Genomic DNA, 21,461 nt, shown 5'->3' on the forward strand with positions numbered 1-21,461 from the left:
GGCCCCTGAGCAAGGCTCTTAAACCTCAATTGCTCAGATTTATAAATGAGATAAATATAAGTCACTCTGGTTGTAAATGGAATCCATGTTTTCAATAATATTACACACAATCTGGATTGTGGATTAAATTAAAAGCTTTTCATATGAAAAACTGTAAGGTAGGTTTATAGACATCAAATAATTCGCAGGAAGAATTTTGAACCAAGATCAGCACAATGTTTGATTAAGTAATTACTTAAGATTCTAGGAGTTGGTTTGATTGCTGATGGAGAATATGAAAAGAAATATATCTAGAACAGTTTGTAGATGTTACCAAAAGTTATTATAAAAAACTAGATATCATGAATAACAATTTTACAATATAGAACCAGAATGCCTCATATTTGATTAACAGCATAGATAAAAAACATTGAATAAACCATTGAACAAAATTGGTGTATGTCTTGTGCCAAGTAAATCTACAAATGTACCAGTTATTACTGAATAAAAATAAAATCCAGATTTGTAAGCTGTACTTTATCTCTTATCTTATAAATCAGCAATAAAAATATCTGCAGCAATACTGCATCACACAACCCTTCAGTACTCACCAGCAGATCTCTTTATAGTCTTTGACCTCTCCTTGTGTCCAGTTACATCCATAGCTATACACCTTTGGATGATTTAAGCCATTTGGGTATTGCAGGCAGCTCCATTCTGTTTGCAGTGCTTTACTGAACCAAGCTCACTCCAAGTTGTGCTTTTTTCCTCCCTCCCTCTCCTCAACTCCATCTAAAGTCAGTAGGTTAAAATTCTGGAGCAGAAGTGTCATAGCTCTGATTGTGCTTTGTTTAGTGCTATCTATTGTTATGCCTGAAGTCTGTTTACTGACGTTTGTGGAACACTGCAAGCCTTTAGACAGCTGTTCCATAAATTTGGAAAATTATTCATTCATTCAAAAGAAATCTATTAATAAAGTCTACACCCAAGGGTTATACACAGTGATGTGTGTGACCACCCACAAAATCTGGTTATTTAGTGTTAGGTGTACATACATAGATAATTATATCTGCCTACCAACTGAACAAAAAACAAAACCTTTGCTTATTTTTTCTTACCTATTGTTTGTGCACAAACTCAATCATTAGAAAAAAGAAGAAGAAGAAAAAAGTCGTGATACCACAAAACAGACAACCACAAAAACAGTACCGCTTGAAAACCAATATTGCAGCAGTGCATACAAGATGGAATTAAAGACGACAGTTCATTACCAGTTAATGGTTACATAACTTAATTAGAACTGATCTCGTACCAAATTGGGCTTCATTCTGAGACACAGATATGGACACGATTTCAATTGGATTTGAGGATCACAAAACGGCCAAAAACAACACCACCCAACCCTAAACTTTGCAAATTGTTCTAAAACTTGAGTTGTGTAGACATTGCTGATTGATTAAAAACAACAACAAACAAAAACCACAAAACAACTTTGTAATGCATCATTAAAGTGAACACAAAGTTGTGATTTGAACACCAGCCTTCCTGCTGAAAAGTCACCAGAAATGACCAACTAGCTGAATAACCTTCCTGGAACATTAAGAGCAGAAGAGACAGATGTCTAAACAATTTATTTTAAGAAATAAGAAAGCAGTGTTGTGGAACAATGTTGAATAGAAATGAGAGATGAAAACCTCTTAAATAAGGTTGGGGATAGTGGAGACGATCAAGCATGTACTACCATTTCAGTGAAGCAGACGTGTATGACTGGCTCTTTAAGTGGCTCTGTTATGTTTGCTGATGATGTTTGCTGAAACGTGCAGAACTAGCATGTTGCCCTTTCTAGGAAAATGCAAAATGCCTTACAGGACACCACTTTCCTATGTTGCAATATGATAAGGCCTGAAATAGCCGGTATTCATTCAGAGTTTAATTTCACTCCTTAATATCTTTAAACAGGAAAGCTACCATTAATCATGACAGACCATGGAAGACAAAACTGGGATAAACGTTTAATCCAGTTTAATGTGCAGGAGGCAGACATCCAAATAATTGCTTTAGGATAAAAATAAAGGCACAGATATAAAAACCACACACACGAAAGACAGTCTATACATTTCTCCGATTTGTCAAATCTCTTTAATCCAAACCGTTTGAACATACAGAAAGAGCTAATTTTCTTCACTGCTCTAGTGCACATGTAGAACACTGTATACATGACAGCACAATTTTTCCTTTATTTCTCTGTTGATAGCATCCATGTGGGAATATTTTGTATGGCGACACTGCATTGGGAAGAGAAATTCTGCACAACTCTGAGAAAGGAAAAGGAAAAAAAAAAAAAAAATTCAGAATTCAAAAGCCTGAAGAAATGCCGTTTCATGGGGCATCAGCACTACACAATAGTAATTTAAAAAAATGAAGATCACTTGATCAAAAGATGTCTAGATGAAAAATAAAGAGTATCAGTAACCTTGTAATATTTTTCTTGCAGTCACAATGCACATCAATTGTGAAAAATGCATTAATAAGTGAAATTCTCTAATAACTTGCATTTAAAAATAAAACAAATGATGAGCATAATTCAGTATTTTGGTCTCCACATATTCACATTCATTTCTTTCAGCAGAAGTGTTTATCTAAAGCCATGTACAGGTGAAGTAGAATACGATCGTAGTACAGTGCTGAGCAATTGCAGGTTAAGGGCATAACAGTGGCTCTCTGGCGGTCCTGAGATTTAATCTCACAATTTATGGTGTGCTGCTATTACACTGATCAGTATGAGCTTTTGGCAGTAAAAGACTTGTTTTGCAGGCAGCTTTATCAAAATGTGGAATTCCTATAATAGAAATGAAGTCATCTTTGTCAAACAATTTTCAAATGAAATCAGGGGTTTGTTAGGAACATAACTGTAGATGCCAACTAACACATTTTGGATGAACTTGATCATTTGTACATTTCTATCCACAAGTAAGTGTAGTGTAAAGTTTCAGACCTCAGACGAAGGGCTCAGGTGAGACTCATGTCCCTATGGTAAGTTTCCCAGTCCAATGTACATTTGCGGGCAGAATCTGAAGTGGGCCAACCACTCTGGTCTGCTCATCTTTAAGAGACAAGATAAGCACTCCACTGAATAAAAGTTCCTCATAATGAGAATGATAAGTTTGCATAACAGTGATCCCAGTGAATGTACAGTTATTCTCCCTCAAACACAAACCTAAATATTTGCTGGATGTGTCCTCCTTTCCAGACTTGCAGGTTGCAGTTTCACAACACAGACACACATTACTGCTCCCCTCTACTGCATGCCAACTGCACAAATCAAACAATGTTCAGGAGTTAGGACATCTTGTAAAAGGAGTCATTTTATGCCATCAAGTTTTACTAGATGAAGTCTTATGAAACTATTCATATAGTAAGATCATAAATCAATGGACTGACCTAAGTGAAGGGCCATGAAAATAGCAAGCTTTGTTTTGAGAGTCAGGCAGACTATAAACAGGAGCAGCTCTCAAGTGGCAACTGATGAAAACCTAAGAATTGCAAAGTCATAATCAATAGGCAAAAGGTGTATCGTATCCATTTCAAATAATAACAGCTACATATAGAGTAGCATTTTATATATCTGCATAAATGACCTAGAACATGTCCCAAAAGTACACAAAAAGAACCCAATTAAACAAATGAGACAAATATCATACTTGGTCATTTATTCATTGAAGAAAATGAGCCAATATTACATATCTGTGAGTGGCAAAAGTATGTGAAACTCTAGGATTAGCAGTTAATTTGAAGGTGAAATTAGAGTCAGGTGTTTTCAATCAATGGGATGACAATCAGGTGTGAGTGAGCACCCTGTTTTATTTAAAGAATAGGGATCTATCAACGTCTGATCTTCACAACACCTTTGTGGAAATGTACACAACCCCCCCCCCCCACACACACACACAAAAACAGAAGGTTTTTTGAGGACCTTTGACATTTGGCCATGTTTTGAAATGGCCAAGTCAAAGTCCTGACCGTAATCCAATAGATATGTTGTGGAAGGACCTGCAGCAGTCAGTTTGTGTGAAGAAACCCACCAACATCCCAGAGTTGAAGCTGTTCTTTACTGAGGAATGGGCTCAAATTCCTCCAAGCCGATGTGCACGCCTGATCAACAGTTACCGGAAACATTTAGTTGCAGTTATTGCTACACAAGGGGGTCACACCAGATACTGAAATCAAAAGGTTCACATACTTTTGCCACTCACATATGTAATATTGGATCATTTCATGGATAAATAAAATGACCAAATATAATATTTTTGTCTCATTTGTTTAATTGGGTTTGCTTTGTCTATTTTTAAGGACTCGAAAATCTGATGATGTTTTAGGTCATTTATGGATTCACAAACTTTCAAGCACCACTGTAACCATAGGTAGAACTGCGAGGTACCTATATGGTGTTGGATACATGGCTTTGTCATCAAGTTAAAGCCATAATGGAGCAAAGTAATGACTGTACCTTAATTACATAACAGAAACAGTCACCTGCTTTCTCTGATATTGGGGGAAGAAGAATGCCTGTATGCTGAACCTGAGAATATTCTGCTTTGGCCTGCTGTAAAACTTGGATGATGAATACGGGAACATGCTATCTATCAGGCACCTACAACACGAGCAAATATCAGTTAGTCAGAACATAAGTTAGTCAGAAATGTTGGTCAATAATGTTTGAATGCACACTACACCACTAACCCATGGGCAGATATGAACTCATATCTAGGCCATGATAATGTGTCGGAATGAACAGAGGCCTCACAGAGGTCCACATAGATTCGTAGTGGACGGTGCATAGGACTATGCACTGCTGCTTCCAGGAGCAATGGCTCTCCCTGCTGGTATACAGTGGACTGATGAAGGGAGCCTACATCACCGGAGATGAAACAGAATCAAACAAGGGTGCTTCTCATTTCTCAAACTGGCCCTTCTCATTTCCTCATCTATTGAAATAGACATTATAGCATGTCAAATATAAACTGTACTTTCCTTCAAATATACATTAGTATGCTTTTAGTAAACTTGACAATATTTGAATTTGGGGACACGTGTAAGATTACTGGCATGTTTGTCTCAGAAGATTATCTTCAACTCCACCAGCTGCATTTTAAGAACTGGTATATTCTTAAAGATGGTGCACTTGGGTCATGGGCTGAAAGAAGTAGGATCTAGGAATCAATGAAGCTTCAAAAAATGAAAATGTTTCGGGGAGCTTATTAACTAGCTGAAACATTACAAAGTAAAAAGGCTACTAGCAGCTACACCTGAATGGCAGAAAAGGAGCAGTCCATATTGAAAGTCAAGGTACATCTCAAGGTACTGTTCACCTTTAATTACATCAAGAGAGAAGTGCAGTAATCCTACTGCTTCAATAGTTGAGGTCATGGGCAGCCAGGTGGGGCTCAGTGGTTCAGCACTCACTCTAAACTTTCTGTAGGATTTACAGAAAAAGATTAAACATTTCTGGTAAGAAGAAGGAAGAATATACCACAAGCCACAACCCCAGAACTATACATTTGTAATGCAGCCCACCTTTTATAACGGCACTCAATAGGAACAATTGTAGGTGGATGTTTCAATACATGGACACCACCCCAGGTTAGATGTGTTTCATGGGAAAATACCAGCTTATTGGAATAAATGAGCCAGTTGTCACTTACCTGGAAATGAAAGAGACACTAAACAATTGTGCGCATGTCAATCTTTTTAAAAAGGTTTTTGGATAAAATTATTCTATAACAAATGTTCTCTGCTGATATCCTGGAATTTTCATGGACAGCAGTCATAGTTTAAACATAATGATTAGAAAAACAAACATACAAAAAAAATTTAAAAATCCAGGAAGAAATGATGAGAGTTCAGAAGTGATTGTCTAGACTGGTTTTGGTTGGCATGAAGGCTACAGTGACACATAACCAATCTTTACAACCATGGTGAGCAGAAAAGCATCCCACAACACGTCATACCCTGAAGGATTAAGGCTACATCACATCGGGTTCCAAGAACAGGAATTTGTGCTACAATGGGCACAGGCTCACTAAATCAGGTGATGATTGGAAAAACATTGACTGGTCTAACCCGACCTAACGTGCTGGATATTTCAATCAGCCCAATTCTCTACTAACAAACGTCACAATTAGGCTGGTGCTACTAATTTAGCTTTCTTACTCTTGATTCACTCCCACAGTCCTGTAGTCCGGCAGAAATGACCATCTCAGTAGGGGTAATGAAGTCTTTAAGAGGAGTGCAGTCTCCAGGAGCGCCATCTTCACCCAGCCGAACTGATCTGGGAGATAAACGAAGGCCGGGTCCAAAGTACTGCCTTTTCACCACAATCCTCCAGTTGTTCTCCTCACACTTTACAACCAGACCTCCGCTCTCAGACTCAGAGACATTTTCGCCGTTTGAAAACAAACGTCCGGGGAATATTTTAGAAGACTCTTGATTTGAAAACTGTATATCAGTCGTCTTCTGTCTAGAAAAGTAGTTGGAATTCAAATCCTCGTATGAGGCTCGCGGGACTGACGCCGCATGAACTGCTAAACTGATCAACAATACACTCTGAATCATTGTAGGCCATTAATAATATATTGTATACTTAGCTCGGAATGCACGACAAAATGCTTGGTTCGCGATTTATAGGACGCCTTTAATCAGCCTGCATCAGTTTCACCTGTAAGCACTACTTTTTACGGAAGTCCTAAGCGGCCATGCATCATTAATTTTATTTTCTGTTGTTGATCTCGACATAACCAAATTCTTTTTTTTTTCCATCACAACGTAATTTTATTGTGAGAAAATCTGGCGCTTTGTGAACGGGACTGGTGTTACATACACGTTGGCATCTTCACCATCATAAATGTAATAATCCCCCGCTGTAGAGACGGACTTTATCTCCACATTGAGAGAGGGATGTCCCCCCTCTCAAGTGTCTGACACTAATGTGTAAGTCGTCAGTCCTGCAGGGACGATGTATTTTTGTAGCCCACCCCAGAAGTTAGTATCACTTAGGATACTAATAGGATTTTTCCATAGGATTATTTCAGAAAATAAGCTCTGTGACTAACAAAAGTTTATGGTTCTTACATGTTTCGTTCGTTAAGCTTCATAAGATTTTAAAGTCTATACACTCGGCATAAGTAAAAAGCTAAAGTTAGACTATAAATTAGCTACACCACGGTCGCGTGACTTCAACGTCACCACCGCTACGCTTCTGACAACTCTTTAAATCTCTATTTAAAAAAACAAAACAAAAAAACAATACAATTGGAAAATACTATAAATTGATAAACCTACAAGTTGGAAAGTTTGAGTTGAAAGAGCGCGAGTATAAACACAACAATGCTGCAGTAGATGAGATTTCCTGTTCGGCGTGATGACGTTTAATGTCCCCGACAACCCCTGTAGTCCCATTTAGGCACTCATTAGTAACCGTTTTTTTCAAAACACGTAAAAGATTTTTTTTCTTTTTTTAAATCCCAAGGGGGTATTATACAACATGAACATATCTTGAGCTTGTGTTAACCACAGACCTTATTTCAAGCATTTAAAAAAACAAAACAAAAAAACCTTCAAAACCCCATTGACTTCGGGATGATGGATGTCCGGTACACAGGAAAATTAAGCGGAGATCATGAGAAAACAACTTTTGTTATGTCGAGATCACGAGAAAACAACAGAAAATAAACAATACATGGCTGCTTAGGGATTCCGTATCTTTTAGCATTTAAAATAAATAAATAAATAATAATAATAATAGAAAAAAAGCTTTTAGCGGAACTGTTAATCACAAGCTATTGCTCAGTACGGAAGGACTTTGTAGACGGATCTTTCGGCACTGCTAGTTGCACATAGAGCTACAGAATATTTTAAACTGATTAATGCATTAGTGAAAGAGTTTATGCCTTTTGTACAATAGATCTGCATAATATTGAATCGTCTGGCTGGTTTGTTATTGTTGTTGCACTTCATGGAGCGGAAACGGGAAGAAGACATAGATTGGGGAGAGCGATTATACAGAGAGGATCCGCTCACAACTGTAAACAAAAGCGTAAAAGCTGTTTTAGTGAAGAATGCACACGAAGGACTGGCGCTGCCATTGACAGAATATGAGAGATGTTCTGTTATATCAGGACAGTGTGTGTATTATCATTACGGCTGTGATGGACAGGACGACAGAGGCTGGGGTTGTGGATACCGGACTGTTCAGACTATAGGCTCTTGGTTCAATAATGTTTCTCACGGTGGAAAATCCAGACCTCCGCCAAGTCTCCCTGAAATCCAGCAAGTTCTAGTTACAGTAGGAGACAAACCAGCCTCGTTTTTAGGCTCTAAAGAGTGGATAGGGACTTGCGAGGCTGCTTTGGTGCTTGACCAGCTGTATGATGTCCCCTGCCGGCTGATACATGCGCGCAGTGGGGGGAAAGAGCTCGAGCAGGTGGCTCAGGACCTGCACCTCCATTTCCTCACCCGCGGATCACCAGTAATGATGGGTGGAGACAGGGACAACTCCTCCAAAGGCATTCTGGGTGTCTGCACTGGGAAAGAAGGCAGCTACCTGCTGATAATGGATCCGCACTATCACGGTCCTGCCCTGGACAGAGAGTCTCTGCAGAGGAACGGCTGGGTAGCATGGAGAAAAGTTCAGTCTCTCGATCAGAGCTCCTTCTATAATCTTTGTCTGCCCCAAACATAAGCATGATTCCACTTATTGGTTATGCCACAGCTTCCCAACACTGGTCCAGGGAAAACACTCAAATGTGCAAGACACAGCAGTATTCTAGGACCAGGGTTTCAAACTTTTGTGCTAATGTTACCCAGCTGTTTAGTTTTCTAAACTGTTTGGCATAAATATTCATTCATTCATTCATTTATCTTCACTAAGCACTTTATCCTGGTCAGGGTTGTGGTTGGTCTGGAGCCTATCACAGAAACACTGAGAGTAAGCTGGGAGAATTCACCCTGGATGGGATGCCAGTCCATTACAGCACAACACACCACATACAATTTTGCACTCAAGTCTCCTTTAGTGAACAGTGGACTAGTCCAACAAAACACCCTTCATATAAAAACCATAATGAACTTTCCTTTACTTTACTTTCACACTATCCGCTGTTACCTAGATGAGGATGGGTTCCCTTCTGAGTCTGGTTCCTCTCAAGGTTTCTTCCTCATATCATCTTAGGGAGTTTTTCCTTGCCATCATCGCCACCAGCTTGCTCAATAGGGATAAATTCACACACTTAAAATCTGTATCCTGTGTTCATATGTTTCTGTAAAGCTGCTTTGAGACAATGTTCACTGTAAAAAGTGCTGTACAAATCGAATTGAATTGAATACACAATGTATCATAGAAAATCTACTTAGCATCATGTTTTTGGACAGTGGGAAGAGGCTGGAGAACACAGAGGAAACCCATAGGAACGTGCTTAGGATCAAACCGGGGACTCTTGAGCTGTGAGGCAGCAATGCTACCCACTGTACCTGGCATAAATATAAATTCTAAAAGTTCTCTGTTGTTCCATTAAACCATGACCATGATATTCAACATGCATGATATTTTTGTGGACAAATTATTGTCATTTCCTCTCTGTTCCATTAAACAATGATGAAAATAGTTGCACATGTGCCAATAACTGGTTAGATGTCAAATTATGATATTCAACATGCGCAGTATTAATTTTGGGCAAACGTCAAACTATTATCATTACCTCTGTTTCATTAAACTCAGTTAAGAAGCTAAAGGGCAATTGCAAATAAGAGAATGTCATGTGCGTCGTGAATTAGAAGATGATGTAGTATGATGATGAAAGGAATCCAGTTCACATTCATTTGATTAAAATGGTGTACAACAGGTATAGATAATTATGTTTGAACAATATTGTTAGTTAATTAACATGATATAACTTATATCTTATGATTTGCACATATCTAATATGAGTTAGGAATCCTTCTGACCTACACTGCTTTTTATTTTTTTCATGTGTGGGACGCTTACCTGTACTGCTTGAAGTTCTTTTTGGGATTTTTACATGGACTCTTATGCCCTCTTGTGGGCAAAATAATACACAGTCCATTTTATAAAGAAGTTGATTCTTTCCAAAATGTACAGGGATTTGCAATAAGAAGACACATTGAACACAACACAGAAGTGGTGTTTCGTTCTTGAATGATTCAGCGTTTTTGAACGAATCGGTTCAATGAATGATTCAATGACTCACTTGTTAAGACAGTGACTTGCCGCCACCTACTGGCGGTTTTAGTTTCATAAATAAAAGTATAATTTAACCCCCCCGCCACCACATTTCATATTTCTACGTTCAAAAATGTATATTTAAAACATTAGTATCATATCATTATTTATGCAATTATGCAAATATTCATGCCACCTCTGAGCTGCATTAAACAGTCAGTGTAAATACATCCAAATGCCACTTCAGATGCAGCTTCTTTAGTGCACCTTTTATTTGCTGTTGCCTGTTCTTGTGATAGCCTATATAAAACCATTGTCTCTTTGTGAAATGGTAATTTTCTAGAAATCTGTTGAGTATTAAACATCTGCATGAGTGTATGGGTATTAACAAATAAATAAACAAATATTTAAGTAATTAAAAGATGTTCTACAATATGTAACTTTATTATTATTATTATTATTATTATTATTATTATTATTATTATTATTATTGTATATTTTAAAATAAATAATTATGAGAGGAGTGCCCTTTTATTTATTTATTTTTGCTTGAGCACCTGCCCCCCAAAATATCTGTGCACATCCCTGTCCCGTTGAGCAACTGACATGAGGTTGGTGTCGATACTCAAAGGCGTTGCTGGGATGGCCTCATTTCCTTGTTCTACACTCTCAAAAATCCTTAAGGGTCCTTCAGTCTTTCTTCTGGGGGAACCCTAGAACCTGGGTTCCATATGGAAAGGCATTATAATTATTTTAAAAATAGAAAGAAAGAAAAGCATTAGATATGATTTCACACTTTGTTGTTGAGTTTACTGCATTATGGACCATTATTTCTCAGTCACTCACTTTTACTAACTGCTTTATCTTGGTCATAGTCATAATGCAACATGCATATACAGTCACACACCTAGTCACACTTAGGGGCAACTGATCCTAACCAATCCACCTACACAGGGAGAACATCCACACTTTTTTTTTATTATATACCTGCTGTGCCACCTTACCTCCAAATTTCAGAAGTCTGGTTATTAACTCTTGTAGAGCATAATGATTTATGCTAATGCTAATTATTTGAGATTGCAAAACAATTCCTAAAATTCAGGACAGACACCTTCCTGTGTAGTGGACTGACAGATAATGAGTCTTTATTATTCAGCCATGACACAGTACCCCTGGAGCAGAGAGGGTTAAGGGCCCATGGACACATCTTACTCAAAGTGGGGTGAACGTGTGGTTAGTCTGTAGTCCCATGAGTTGCCAGAATCTCAGTAAAGTAAAATAAAAGCCTAATAATAGAATAAATAAATAATACGGACATTTCATGTCCCCAGTGGTTGAGAGATTTTATTATCTATTTGGAACTGGCTAAAAAGAAGAGGGAAAAAAAACCCCAATACAAACTATGCTGTATTCATAAAACTCTCAGTGAACCCTTATGATATTTAATTTCACAAATGCCACAGCAGCAATTACACAGTGTGAGGAAACAAATAGAACAGAAATGGCGAGTAGAAATAGACTATGCATTGACAGAGTTGTGTGCGATGGGGACTCAGTAATCAGCTCAGTGTGCCCCGTGTGGTACTTCCGGAGTATCACTTACAGTCATTTCCATTTTCTCCGAAGTGAAACTTTGAAACTTTCGTTTTCTTTTCGGTCGGGATGAAACCATCACCAAAACACACTTTACTATGGATAGGGAATCCACACACAAAACAGGTTAATAAACACACACAAACAAACAAAAAAGTCAAGCGCAACGAGCTGCGCTTAAAAACAACGGACACGGACGTCGATATTAATGAATCATAAACAAAACCAAATGGTTCAGTCCTCTGGAACATCCTGTATAAAGGAGGGGTCTGAAGGTAGGCGGTGATTCTTTGAAACGATGCAATGATGTCATCTCTTCCAGACGAACGTGTAAGTATGGTTTTAAAATATCAAGTTATATGGGCATTAATTAGTCAAAAACCTGATTGCTTAAACACATTTTTTTTTTAAAGAGCATCATCAGGTACATTGGAACATCCGGTAAACTGGGACAGAAGAACTTAACAGCATTTATTTTCTGTCCTGATCATTAAATGTTAAAAGTTATATTACTGAGCCCTTCCAATAGAAGTGCTTATGCTTACACTTGTATATTTTATAAAGGTTATAAAGGAAATCTTGACAAATATATTTCACACATTTATGATGAATAATGAATATATACATAAGATATACTAGTGTAACAAAATAAGCTCTTTCCATTTTATAAACTAATCCTTGCTATTATAGGCTATACATTTATTACAAAGAACGCTCAAAGGAGATGGGGAAAAGAATTTATATGCATTAAATTTAATGAAACAGAAATATAGAATATTATTTAGGCCTGATACTCAGTATATACAGAGATTTTTACTTAGTGCACTGATCATATAATTGTCACAAGCTGCTGCACACCAACAGCAGGTTTAATGCTTTAATGCTTTAAAACTGCTTTAAGGTGTCAGGTGTCAGGTTTCGTTTCTGTTCACACCACTCCTCAGTCTCAGCCAACACACGTTAATCATTAGCTTGCACCTGTAGGGAAAATAGGTAGTAAAGCAGCAGAAATGCAAGGTAAATATCAGCAATGTGTTAGGCTGTGAATTTAATGAATCACTTTCATTAGACAATCAGTCTTGCATCCCCTTTTATCATTTAGAATTTTAAATTTATTCCCTTTCTCGTCCCACTGCAAGGGTCATCCCAAAGAGCCAAACAATGACTCTCAGGTACTTTTTATGCTTTACTTGGTGTGATGTATCAGGTTGTGTCCGTTTGGTTTACTGTAACTAGAGCTGCAACAACTAAGAGATAAAATCGATAATAATCGATTATGAAAATCGTTGTCAACGAATCTCGTTATCGATTAGTTGGTCTGCGCGCGGCACGGGGTGCCTTTACTCATTATGTTACTTCTCTTCTGAAAACACGCTTCGGAGAGTAAATACTAAAGTTGTTTCCCAAATGATCTACTATACACTTACAATATGCACTGTGTACACTACCGTCTAGTGTATGAATTTTAGAAAGGTAATATCATCTCAAATAGAATACTAGAGTTTTTTTTACTAACCGGAAGTATAAGCCGCTTCCTAGTCAGTGGCACATGACGTCATACGCATGTAATGCAGCACTGCTAGCTTTAGCCTAATACCCAGACGACAATGACTTTCTTCAGTTTACTGTTTCTGTCAGAGTTACCTTTTATTCCCAACGTGACCTCAGTCACCATCAGACGGAGGTGAAATCGTCACATGACTGAGGAAGAAAGTGTGTCCTCTAAAGCAGGGGGGCATTTTATATTAAACACCACAGAGAAGATCAAACTTTATAAAGTGGTGTTTGTGTAGCATGGAAGCACAACAGTGATGCTGTCGCGAGTTGCTTAAAAGGTTTAGTTTAATTTAAGTTTATTGCCAGCGTATGCTGGATCAGTGTAAATTCTGTTGTTTATTATAACGGAAGTGATCTGTTAATAACGAGACTGATACACAGTGGGAACGCGAGTAAGATCTGTAATGTCTAATTAAAACACTATCATCCAAAGTAAACACAAGTAAAATAATATGTCTAAAGACAGCGTGTAACAGGATCCATGCTTGTATTTTCTCATTTTTGCTTGTATTTTCTCATTTTTGTATTTTCTCATTTTTGCTTGTATTGTCTCATTTGTCGCTTTGGATAAAAGTGTCTGCTAAATGAATAACTGTAAATGTAAATGTAAACCACAAGGTGCACTGAAAGTGAGTTTTTATCATTAATTTAGTACTGTAGTTTAATTCAGTGCTTTTTGTGCATCCATTAGTGTTTATGCATTATTTTTTATGGATGCACAAAAAGCACTGAATTAAACTACAGTCCTAAATTAATAATATATATATTCTGATGTGTGTGTATTGGGTTGTTTTCAGTCTTATATAATTGGACAAACAGTTGTGTAAAGTTTTAGTCTGAAGTTTATATAAGCAAATATTTGTAACACTCAGTTTGTGTATTTTATTTTAAATAAATGAAAAAATAGTGCCGAGAGTCAGCCCCCATCCGATTAATTGAAAAAATAATCGGCCAACTAATCGATTAGGAAAATAATCGTTAGTTGCAGCCCTAACTGTAACAGTACTGTTATGGAATGGACTCCTTTATTTGTAGATGCATGATTCCCACACAAACTTCAAACTTTTTGTCTGATAAAAAGCTTATTGAACATCTATATCAATTGCCTTAAGATGATATGAAGCCATAATATATCTTGATATTATGTCTTCAACTGAAAACGTTGCTGACTTTAGCTTATGAATTAACAGCTCATATTTTATGTAACAGGGCAGACTGAAGAATCTTCAGGATCCATATAAAGAAGCATATTTATTAAAAACATCCACAGAGTAATCCAAAGTCAATTTTAAGATTCCAAATATAGATTCACTTACAAAGTGTCTATATTTAGAAACAAGGCTAAAGCACAGTGTGTGCTACTGGCAGATGTTGTGCTATAACTCTTGCAATTGCAACCTCTGCTGGCCTGGGAGGAAAAGTCCAGAGTCCTTGTCACTCTTTAGTGGTTGTGTAAAAAACTCAAACAACCACAAAAAAAAAAAAAGCAGTTTGACTACAGGGTATTGCCAGTCCTGCACTATGTATATTGTCACTATGTCTAATGCCATGGGTAATGACTAACTGTTGTGAATTGTTTAAAATGAATAAAATGATTTGTATTGTGAACAGACCAAAAGTTTAAAAATGTTTTCTTGTCATGATAAATAATCAGAAAAAAAAATCAATCTTTGTTATGTCTACTATTAATTGTTGTTGCTGTCTATAAAATGACTTCTTTATGTCTAAATACTTAAATATTAATTGTGTTTGATTTGTATAGTTTCCCAGTAAAGACTGATTGTTCTCATACTATGAACAATGGAGTCTTCTGATGAAGAGGTAAGCACTGAGCATAGCATTTTATTTATTTAATTTTCTGATTTACATGCAAGGCTGTTTGTTAGACATTTGCTCAAACTCATTGCTCATATCCTTGTTCAATTATTCCCAAATCAAGCAATTTGAAGACAGCAGAGATTTCTTTGACAAAGAGCTACAACTAAATCTTGATGAAAAACAGTCTGCAGAATCACATCTAGAAAAAGAGACAGTCACGTCAGAAGGTACTGTTCTAAAAATTATTTTAGCACATCACTTTCCGACACAGACATGGCAGTTGATCATGTTTGCAGAGTTGAATTATTCTTGCTCTACACAGATGTTCCTGCACCATATGACATATCAGTGCAGTCCATTGGGACTGATTTTGCTAGCCTTGGATGGAAATGCCTAGACAGCATATCAGCATTTGAGCTGAGGTGCTCCAGCAGCACATCTTCAAGCATCCAGACCCTTTCACAGAATTATGCTGAAGTGTCAGGCCTGTGTCCAGGTACAGAGTACACGTTTACAGTGGTTGCAGTCTCAGAAAATGGAAACCAGAGTTCAAGAGCTAAAGTGTCTGCATATACAAGTAATAACCAGTTTAATGCTTTTTTAGTGACATATGTCTAATAATATTTATCCTGTCATTACTACTTCAACTTTCTTTTCATTACAGTTCCAAACCCACCTGAAAGCATCAAGGTTAAGAATATCAGTAGTACATCAGTTACTCTGACCTGGAATCCACCTGCTTCCTTAGAGAAGAAGTACCAAGTGGTGTGTTCCCACAATGGTAGAACTGTTCATGAAGAAGAAACAGAAACTAACACACTTGTTATCAATAACCTGACACCAGGAAAAAACTACTCCTTCCACATTGCAACAGTACTTAAAAATGGCAGCACAAGTAAGAGAGCTGTGTCATTCGCCAGCACTCGTAAGTATTTAGCTACACTTTGCAAGTCTTTAAATGTTATGGCAACTGGTTTTATCCAAACCTAGGGCTGTGTAAAATGGTTTCTTTTATTATTTATTTTTATGAATAGAAACCAAACTCGAGAGCTTTCTTCTGGACGTGGGGCTGAAGCAACACTTCACTGATAAACTGTCACTGAGTACAGTACTACAGATAGACAAGAGCACAGTGACAGATGATCCAGCACGGTCTCTATCAGACTTACCGTGGCTTTTCCTCAAGAAAATTATGATGGTGAATGTGACCGCAAGAAGTGTCAAATGTGCTTCATCAACTGATGAGGATGAAGATATGAGTTTGGATCTGTATAGTGTTATGGAGAGTCTTGTCCTCAACCAGGACTCTAGTCATAAAGTAAATCCTTTAGACATCATAACTGCACTCTTCCTTTGCTCAGACAGTTTTCTTCAACAAGAAATGGCCTTGAAAATGTCTATGTGCCAATTCTCTGTGCCTTTACTGCTTCCTAATTGTGACACACAGCAGAGCATGCTCATGCTTTGGGCCTTAAGAGATATTGTGAAGAAGTTTAGACCACACTCCTTGTCTGATCCAAGAGGGTTTGTGGAAGACAGGATCGTTCTAGCTGATGTACCCTTGGTGTCCTTTGTAAGACTTGGAGACTGTAGCATTTCCAAATCTCAAATCTTGAACAAGCTGCTCAGTAATCCACAGCAATATCATGATACATTTGTGCACCATGACATGGACTGTGGAGATATCCCAAGAAAAATATCAAATGGTTTGGTGGAGATCAGCTGGTACTTACCTTGTGGAAGTAAAAACATAGACATCTTCCCAGAACCTGTGGCTTTTGCAAACCTGAGAGGTGACATTGGTACATTTGAGACTCAGTATTCATTCCTTTGTCAGATTTCTACGGCAGTTTTTGTGTTCTTTGACAATTTTGACACAAACTATCAGCTACTCACCAATACACATGTAAATGCACAATTGTATTTGGTAGGTAATGCACAGACCAAAGCCTTTAACCTGGATTTGTTGAAAAGAACAGCCGTTGCATTGAACTTGAAAAAAACCAGCATCATTCTAAAGACCAAACAAAATGATGCAGATTTTGTCAAGAATTTGTGTTCTGCAGTAAGTGCTGTAGTTAAAAATAGTTCTAAGACTGTACAACTCGAGAAGATGACCACCATTGCATATGAATTTGGAATTTTGATTGATGAAGACAACAAGGAGTGTCAAAACGCAAAAGAGAATGCAAAGGCAATCACTAGCAAGATACAGGACACACTAAAGTTTAAGGAAGAACAGCTCCCACTGCAGGGTGAGATCTGGAAGCAATTAGGAAAATTAGAGAAAGAGGAGTGTAGGCTTCGTAAAGCTGGGGATAAGAACATTGAGATGTATAAAAGTGAACTGAAGGAAAAGAAGATGGAACTCAGGAAGCAGCAAAAAAGGTATGAAATGTCAGAAGCCATGACCTGCTTTGTAAGTGCACTGTCAAGTTCAAGTCTTGAGAGATCCTACTTCCTGAAATGGATGCGAATGAATTTGGACAACCTGTCTCGCAAAAAACTATCTGGCCTTCGAGAAATGTACAAAGAGAAATGCCAAGAATCAACTGAGAAGAAGGAGGAGATTGCATTACTTGACAGACAGATCTCAAACAGTGCTTTAGGAACTGAACACTTTTTGAGGGAAATGGGTCAGCTGTATGAAGCTGCTGTCACCCTTCCAGAAAATACACAATCACGACAACAAATGCTACACTTACCCAAACTGTGCGCTAAGCTCCTTTTAAATGGATTCCCTCTTGAACTGGTTGATGGCGATGCTTCAAATATACCTTTAAGGTGGATTAGTGATGTACTGAAAGAGCTGAATACTTTATTGCAACCCAAGAATAAGATCATGGTAGTCACAGTATTAGGAGTCCAGAGCACAGGAAAGTCTACCCTACTAAACACCATGTTTGGGGTTCAGTTTGCAGTCAGCAGTGGAAGATGCACACGAGGAGCTTTCATGCTGCTGATCAAAGTCACAGACAGCTTCAGAGAAATACTTAACTGTGATCATTTAATGATCATTGACACTGAGGGACTGAAATCGCCCGAGCTGGCACAGCTTGATGACAGCTATGAACATGACAATGAACTGGCCACACTTGTTGTTGGACTGAGTGACATTACCATCGTAAACATTGCCATGGAGAACTCCACAGAAATGAAGGACATTCTGCAGATCGTGGTGCATGCATTCCTCAGGATGAAGGAAGTGGGTAAAAAACCCATGTGTGCATTTGTGCATCAGAATGTAGCTGATGTCTCAGCACATGACAAAAACGTGAGAGACCGGAAGCTTCTTTTAGAGCAACTAAATGAGATGACTGAGGCAGCAGCCAAGATGGAAAATAAGGAAGACTACAAGAAGTTTACTGATGTAATGGAGTATGATCCAAAGACTGGTAACTGGTATATACCTGGGCTCTGGCACGGTAACCCACCAATGGCACCAGTGAATGCTGGCTACTCTGAGGCTGTCTATGACTTCAAAAAGAACATGATGGACATTCTTGTAAAAAAGAAGATATCTACAAACAAAATTGAAGAATTTTTGGAGTGGACAAAAAGCTTATGGAATGCAGTAAAATATGAAAATTTCATATTCAGCTTTAGGAACAGCTTGGTAGCTGATGCATACATGAAGCTTTGCACTGAATTCCATAAATGGGAATGGTCTTTCAGAAAGCACATGTACACATGGTTAACATCTGCTGAAACCAGAGTGTCCAATTTTGAGATGATGAAATCAGAATGTGACAAGACAAGCTTGCAAGATTTACTGAGGACACTGAAACAAGAGGCCTCCTCAGAGCTTGATAAACGGGAAAAGACCATTTTGGAAAACCTCGTCAGATACTTTGAGCAAACAGAGGGTCATGTCTTTCTTGTGGAAAAGTACAAAGAAGACTTTGTAAACAGTGCAAAATCTCTCAGGAGGGAAACAGAAAACTCAGTGCGGAGTAAACTAGAGGCAGTTATTGAGATTAGGACAGGAAAGAATAATTTGGACAAAATCAAGAAAACGCATACTGACAAAATGGAAAAGAAAGTGCTGAAACTTCTGGAGGAGCTCCGGAAAACTAGACGTTCAAAAACTATGTCTGAAGAGGAGCTCAATAAAATCTTTGAAAAAATATGGAAGGAAACACTTGAAGAGCTGTCATTTAAAGGCTTAAAGAGACAAATAGTAGCAGACAGTGTTTTTAGCCAATTACGAACAAACATGAAACAAAAGGGAAGCTCTGTCACTGAAATGTTAAATAGAGTGACACTTGATCAATATGGCAATGAGAAGTTCATTGTTACACCAGAAACATTTTTTATAAAAATGATGCATCATATTTTCCAATCTGAATACATAATGAGACTGCAAGAGTTGGCAGACAGTATCATTGATGCATGCATGCAGTCCATTAATGACAAAAAAGAGGGAAAATCAGATTATCATGACACCTACATTCGGGAGATCCTACGTTTAATTGATACAAAACTGACATCAGGCAAGAATTTGAAGTTTTCTGACAACTTTGAACTCTATCTTAAGCTGCACATTTGTGCTATTTCTGCAAGAGAATTCCAGTTCATGCATGACTGTTTTATTGCAGAGAACGACCCACGCAGATGCCTTGAGCAATTCAAAGATAAGTACCGTGATGATTTCAAAGATCTGTTCAATAATCGTGATCAGTGTCAGAGGAAAGCTGAAGAATTCACAAAACTCTGCCTGAGCCCTGCAGTTGAGACATTCATCTGTAACTCACTGGGAACAGAGATTGTTGACACAATGCTGCAAGGGGAAAATGCATTTCAATTCAGTACACGTGCATTTTTTCAGTACTCTATTTTAAAACAACTTCTGAATGACAGTGATTTTCAGAATTATGTGAGCTACATACGTTCATATGAACGCTTTGTTAAAGACTGGATATTAAAACAAATTATAGACAGATTTTCCACAGGGAACAAACTTTTTGAACTGGAACAGCAGCATCTGAAAGGAGCTATTATGGAGATAAAAGAGGCCATCAAAAAAGCACAACATGAGACAGATGAAACTGAAAGCATAAAGAGATTTATTCAAAACATGTGCAGAGAGCTTGGAAAAAAACTTGTCATTCCAAACGATGTCTTGGAAGCAGTCATGGTTTTGAGTAATGCCAAACAGGAGCAATTTGCCCACTGGCTCACAAAGTCTGTGGAAGAAATGGAAGAGTCAATGAAGACTAAGTTGAAGATGGGAAACATTCAGGACAAACTGAGAACACTCAAAATCAATCCACAGGATGAGCTGTTCAAGCGTGTGTGTGGTTGCGGGAAACAGTGTCCATTCTGCAAGGCACCATGTGAGGCAGGAGGAGAAGCTCATACATATCACACTGCTTCTGTACACAGACCTCAAGGACTTGGTTTATACAGGTATGACCACTCAAGTAATTTAGTCGCTAACATTTGTTCCACTGATGTGAACACTGAAGCAAGGTTCAGATGCTTAGAGACCAAACTTAAGTACCATCCTTACAAGAAATACAGGGAGATCTTTCCGGACTGGCACATCCCTGCGGACCCCAGCATAGAGGCCTCAGACTACTGGAAATATGTGATGGCAAACTTTAATAACCAGTTTGCAGAAGCGTACAACGCCAAGCCTGCAGATATTCCCCTAGTGTGGAAAATAATCACAAAGCAAGAAGCAGAAAACAGTTTGAAGGAGTGTTTTAGTATCAAGTAAACACTAGTGAAAAATCTTCAGGATAAGGGAATTTAAAGAACACTGCTTTTGCCTTGATGTCAAAATGCTATCAGCATCTTTCATCTCATCCTGCCTTTAAGCCATCCCATGATGACACCTTTGGTCAACATAAAATCACCCCTTTTAGCAGATAAATGAATTTTTCATTGTCTTTTCTTGTGCCTTTAACTTTCTCTTTATATATATATTTAATACTATACATTTAATAATACTGAAAAGCATGAGAATTGGAATAATGCCTTTGGACGTTAAACTTCACTAATTATTGATTCTTATTCTTTAATTCTATTTGGTTTTCTAATTGTGTTTTACTGAGCTTTCTTCCTGAATGGTTAGGTGACTGTTGGTTTCTCATAAGCAGATTATCCTCTAAACTAAAAAGAAATATCTAATTAAATTGCATTAACTATAGATTTAAGCATGTTTATGTAACATTGTCATGTCTATGTAACATTTTCTGGAATATGTGATGATTACATAAATATTACACATAAAACAAAACCTAGTTCATTGAAAGTTGATGTTATGAAACTAAAG

The 21,461-nt window shown here is 37.7% G+C and overlaps 3 protein-coding genes across 8 annotated transcripts; 2 read left to right on the top strand and 1 right to left on the bottom strand.

Moving 5' to 3' along the window:
- Positions 1–883: 883 nt before the first annotated feature.
- LOC128610202 (zona pellucida sperm-binding protein 3-like) lies at positions 884–7,760 on the bottom strand. Of its 3 annotated transcripts, none has more exons than XM_053629362.1 (9): positions 7,318–7,760; positions 5,554–5,681; positions 5,349–5,452; positions 4,720–4,888; positions 4,513–4,630; positions 3,421–3,512; positions 3,197–3,291; positions 2,975–3,082; positions 884–2,294 (listed from the first exon to the last, which is right to left on the bottom strand). In XM_053629362.1, the coding sequence occupies exons 1-8, from the start codon at positions 7,432–7,434 to the stop codon at positions 3,000–3,002; spliced, it is 906 nt and encodes a 301-aa protein (XP_053485337.1). In that variant the 5' UTR covers positions 7,435–7,760; the 3' UTR covers positions 884–2,294; positions 2,975–2,999. The 3 variants fall into 3 exon arrangements, with proteins under 3 accessions (XP_053485337.1, XP_053485336.1, XP_053485338.1); XM_053629361.1 differs by having other exon boundaries at positions 6,190–7,759; XM_053629363.1 differs by lacking the exons at positions 5,554–5,681; positions 7,318–7,760 and adding an exon at positions 6,190–6,407.
- A 34-nt stretch (positions 7,761–7,794) lies between these two features.
- Positions 7,795–9,922, top strand: ufsp1 (UFM1-specific peptidase 1 (non-functional)). The gene has a single exon (XM_053629364.1). It carries the CDS (start codon positions 7,991–7,993, stop codon positions 8,714–8,716), a length of 726 nt encoding a protein of 241 aa, XP_053485339.1. The 5' UTR covers positions 7,795–7,990; the 3' UTR covers positions 8,717–9,922.
- Positions 9,923–11,581: 1,659 nt separating this feature from the next.
- si:dkey-85k7.12 (interferon-induced very large GTPase 1) lies at positions 11,582–21,103 on the top strand. 4 transcript variants are annotated; one of them, XM_053629365.1, is made up of 6 exons: positions 11,582–12,136; positions 15,126–15,184; positions 15,303–15,408; positions 15,504–15,758; positions 15,846–16,106; positions 16,216–21,103. In XM_053629365.1, exons 2-6 carry the CDS (start codon positions 15,164–15,166, stop codon positions 20,901–20,903), a joined length of 5,331 nt encoding a protein of 1,776 aa, XP_053485340.1. In that variant the 5' UTR covers positions 11,582–12,136; positions 15,126–15,163; the 3' UTR covers positions 20,904–21,103. The 4 variants fall into 4 exon arrangements, with proteins under 4 accessions (XP_053485340.1, XP_053485342.1, XP_053485344.1 ...); XM_053629367.1 differs by having other exon boundaries at positions 15,846–16,076; XM_053629369.1 differs by having other exon boundaries at positions 15,504–15,677.
- Positions 21,104–21,461: the final 358 nt, after the last annotated feature.

This window comes from Ictalurus furcatus, chromosome 7, assembly GCF_023375685.1.
Source record: "Ictalurus furcatus strain D&B chromosome 7, Billie_1.0, whole genome shotgun sequence".
Lineage (NCBI taxonomy): Eukaryota > Metazoa > Chordata > Actinopteri > Siluriformes > Ictaluridae > Ictalurus > Ictalurus furcatus.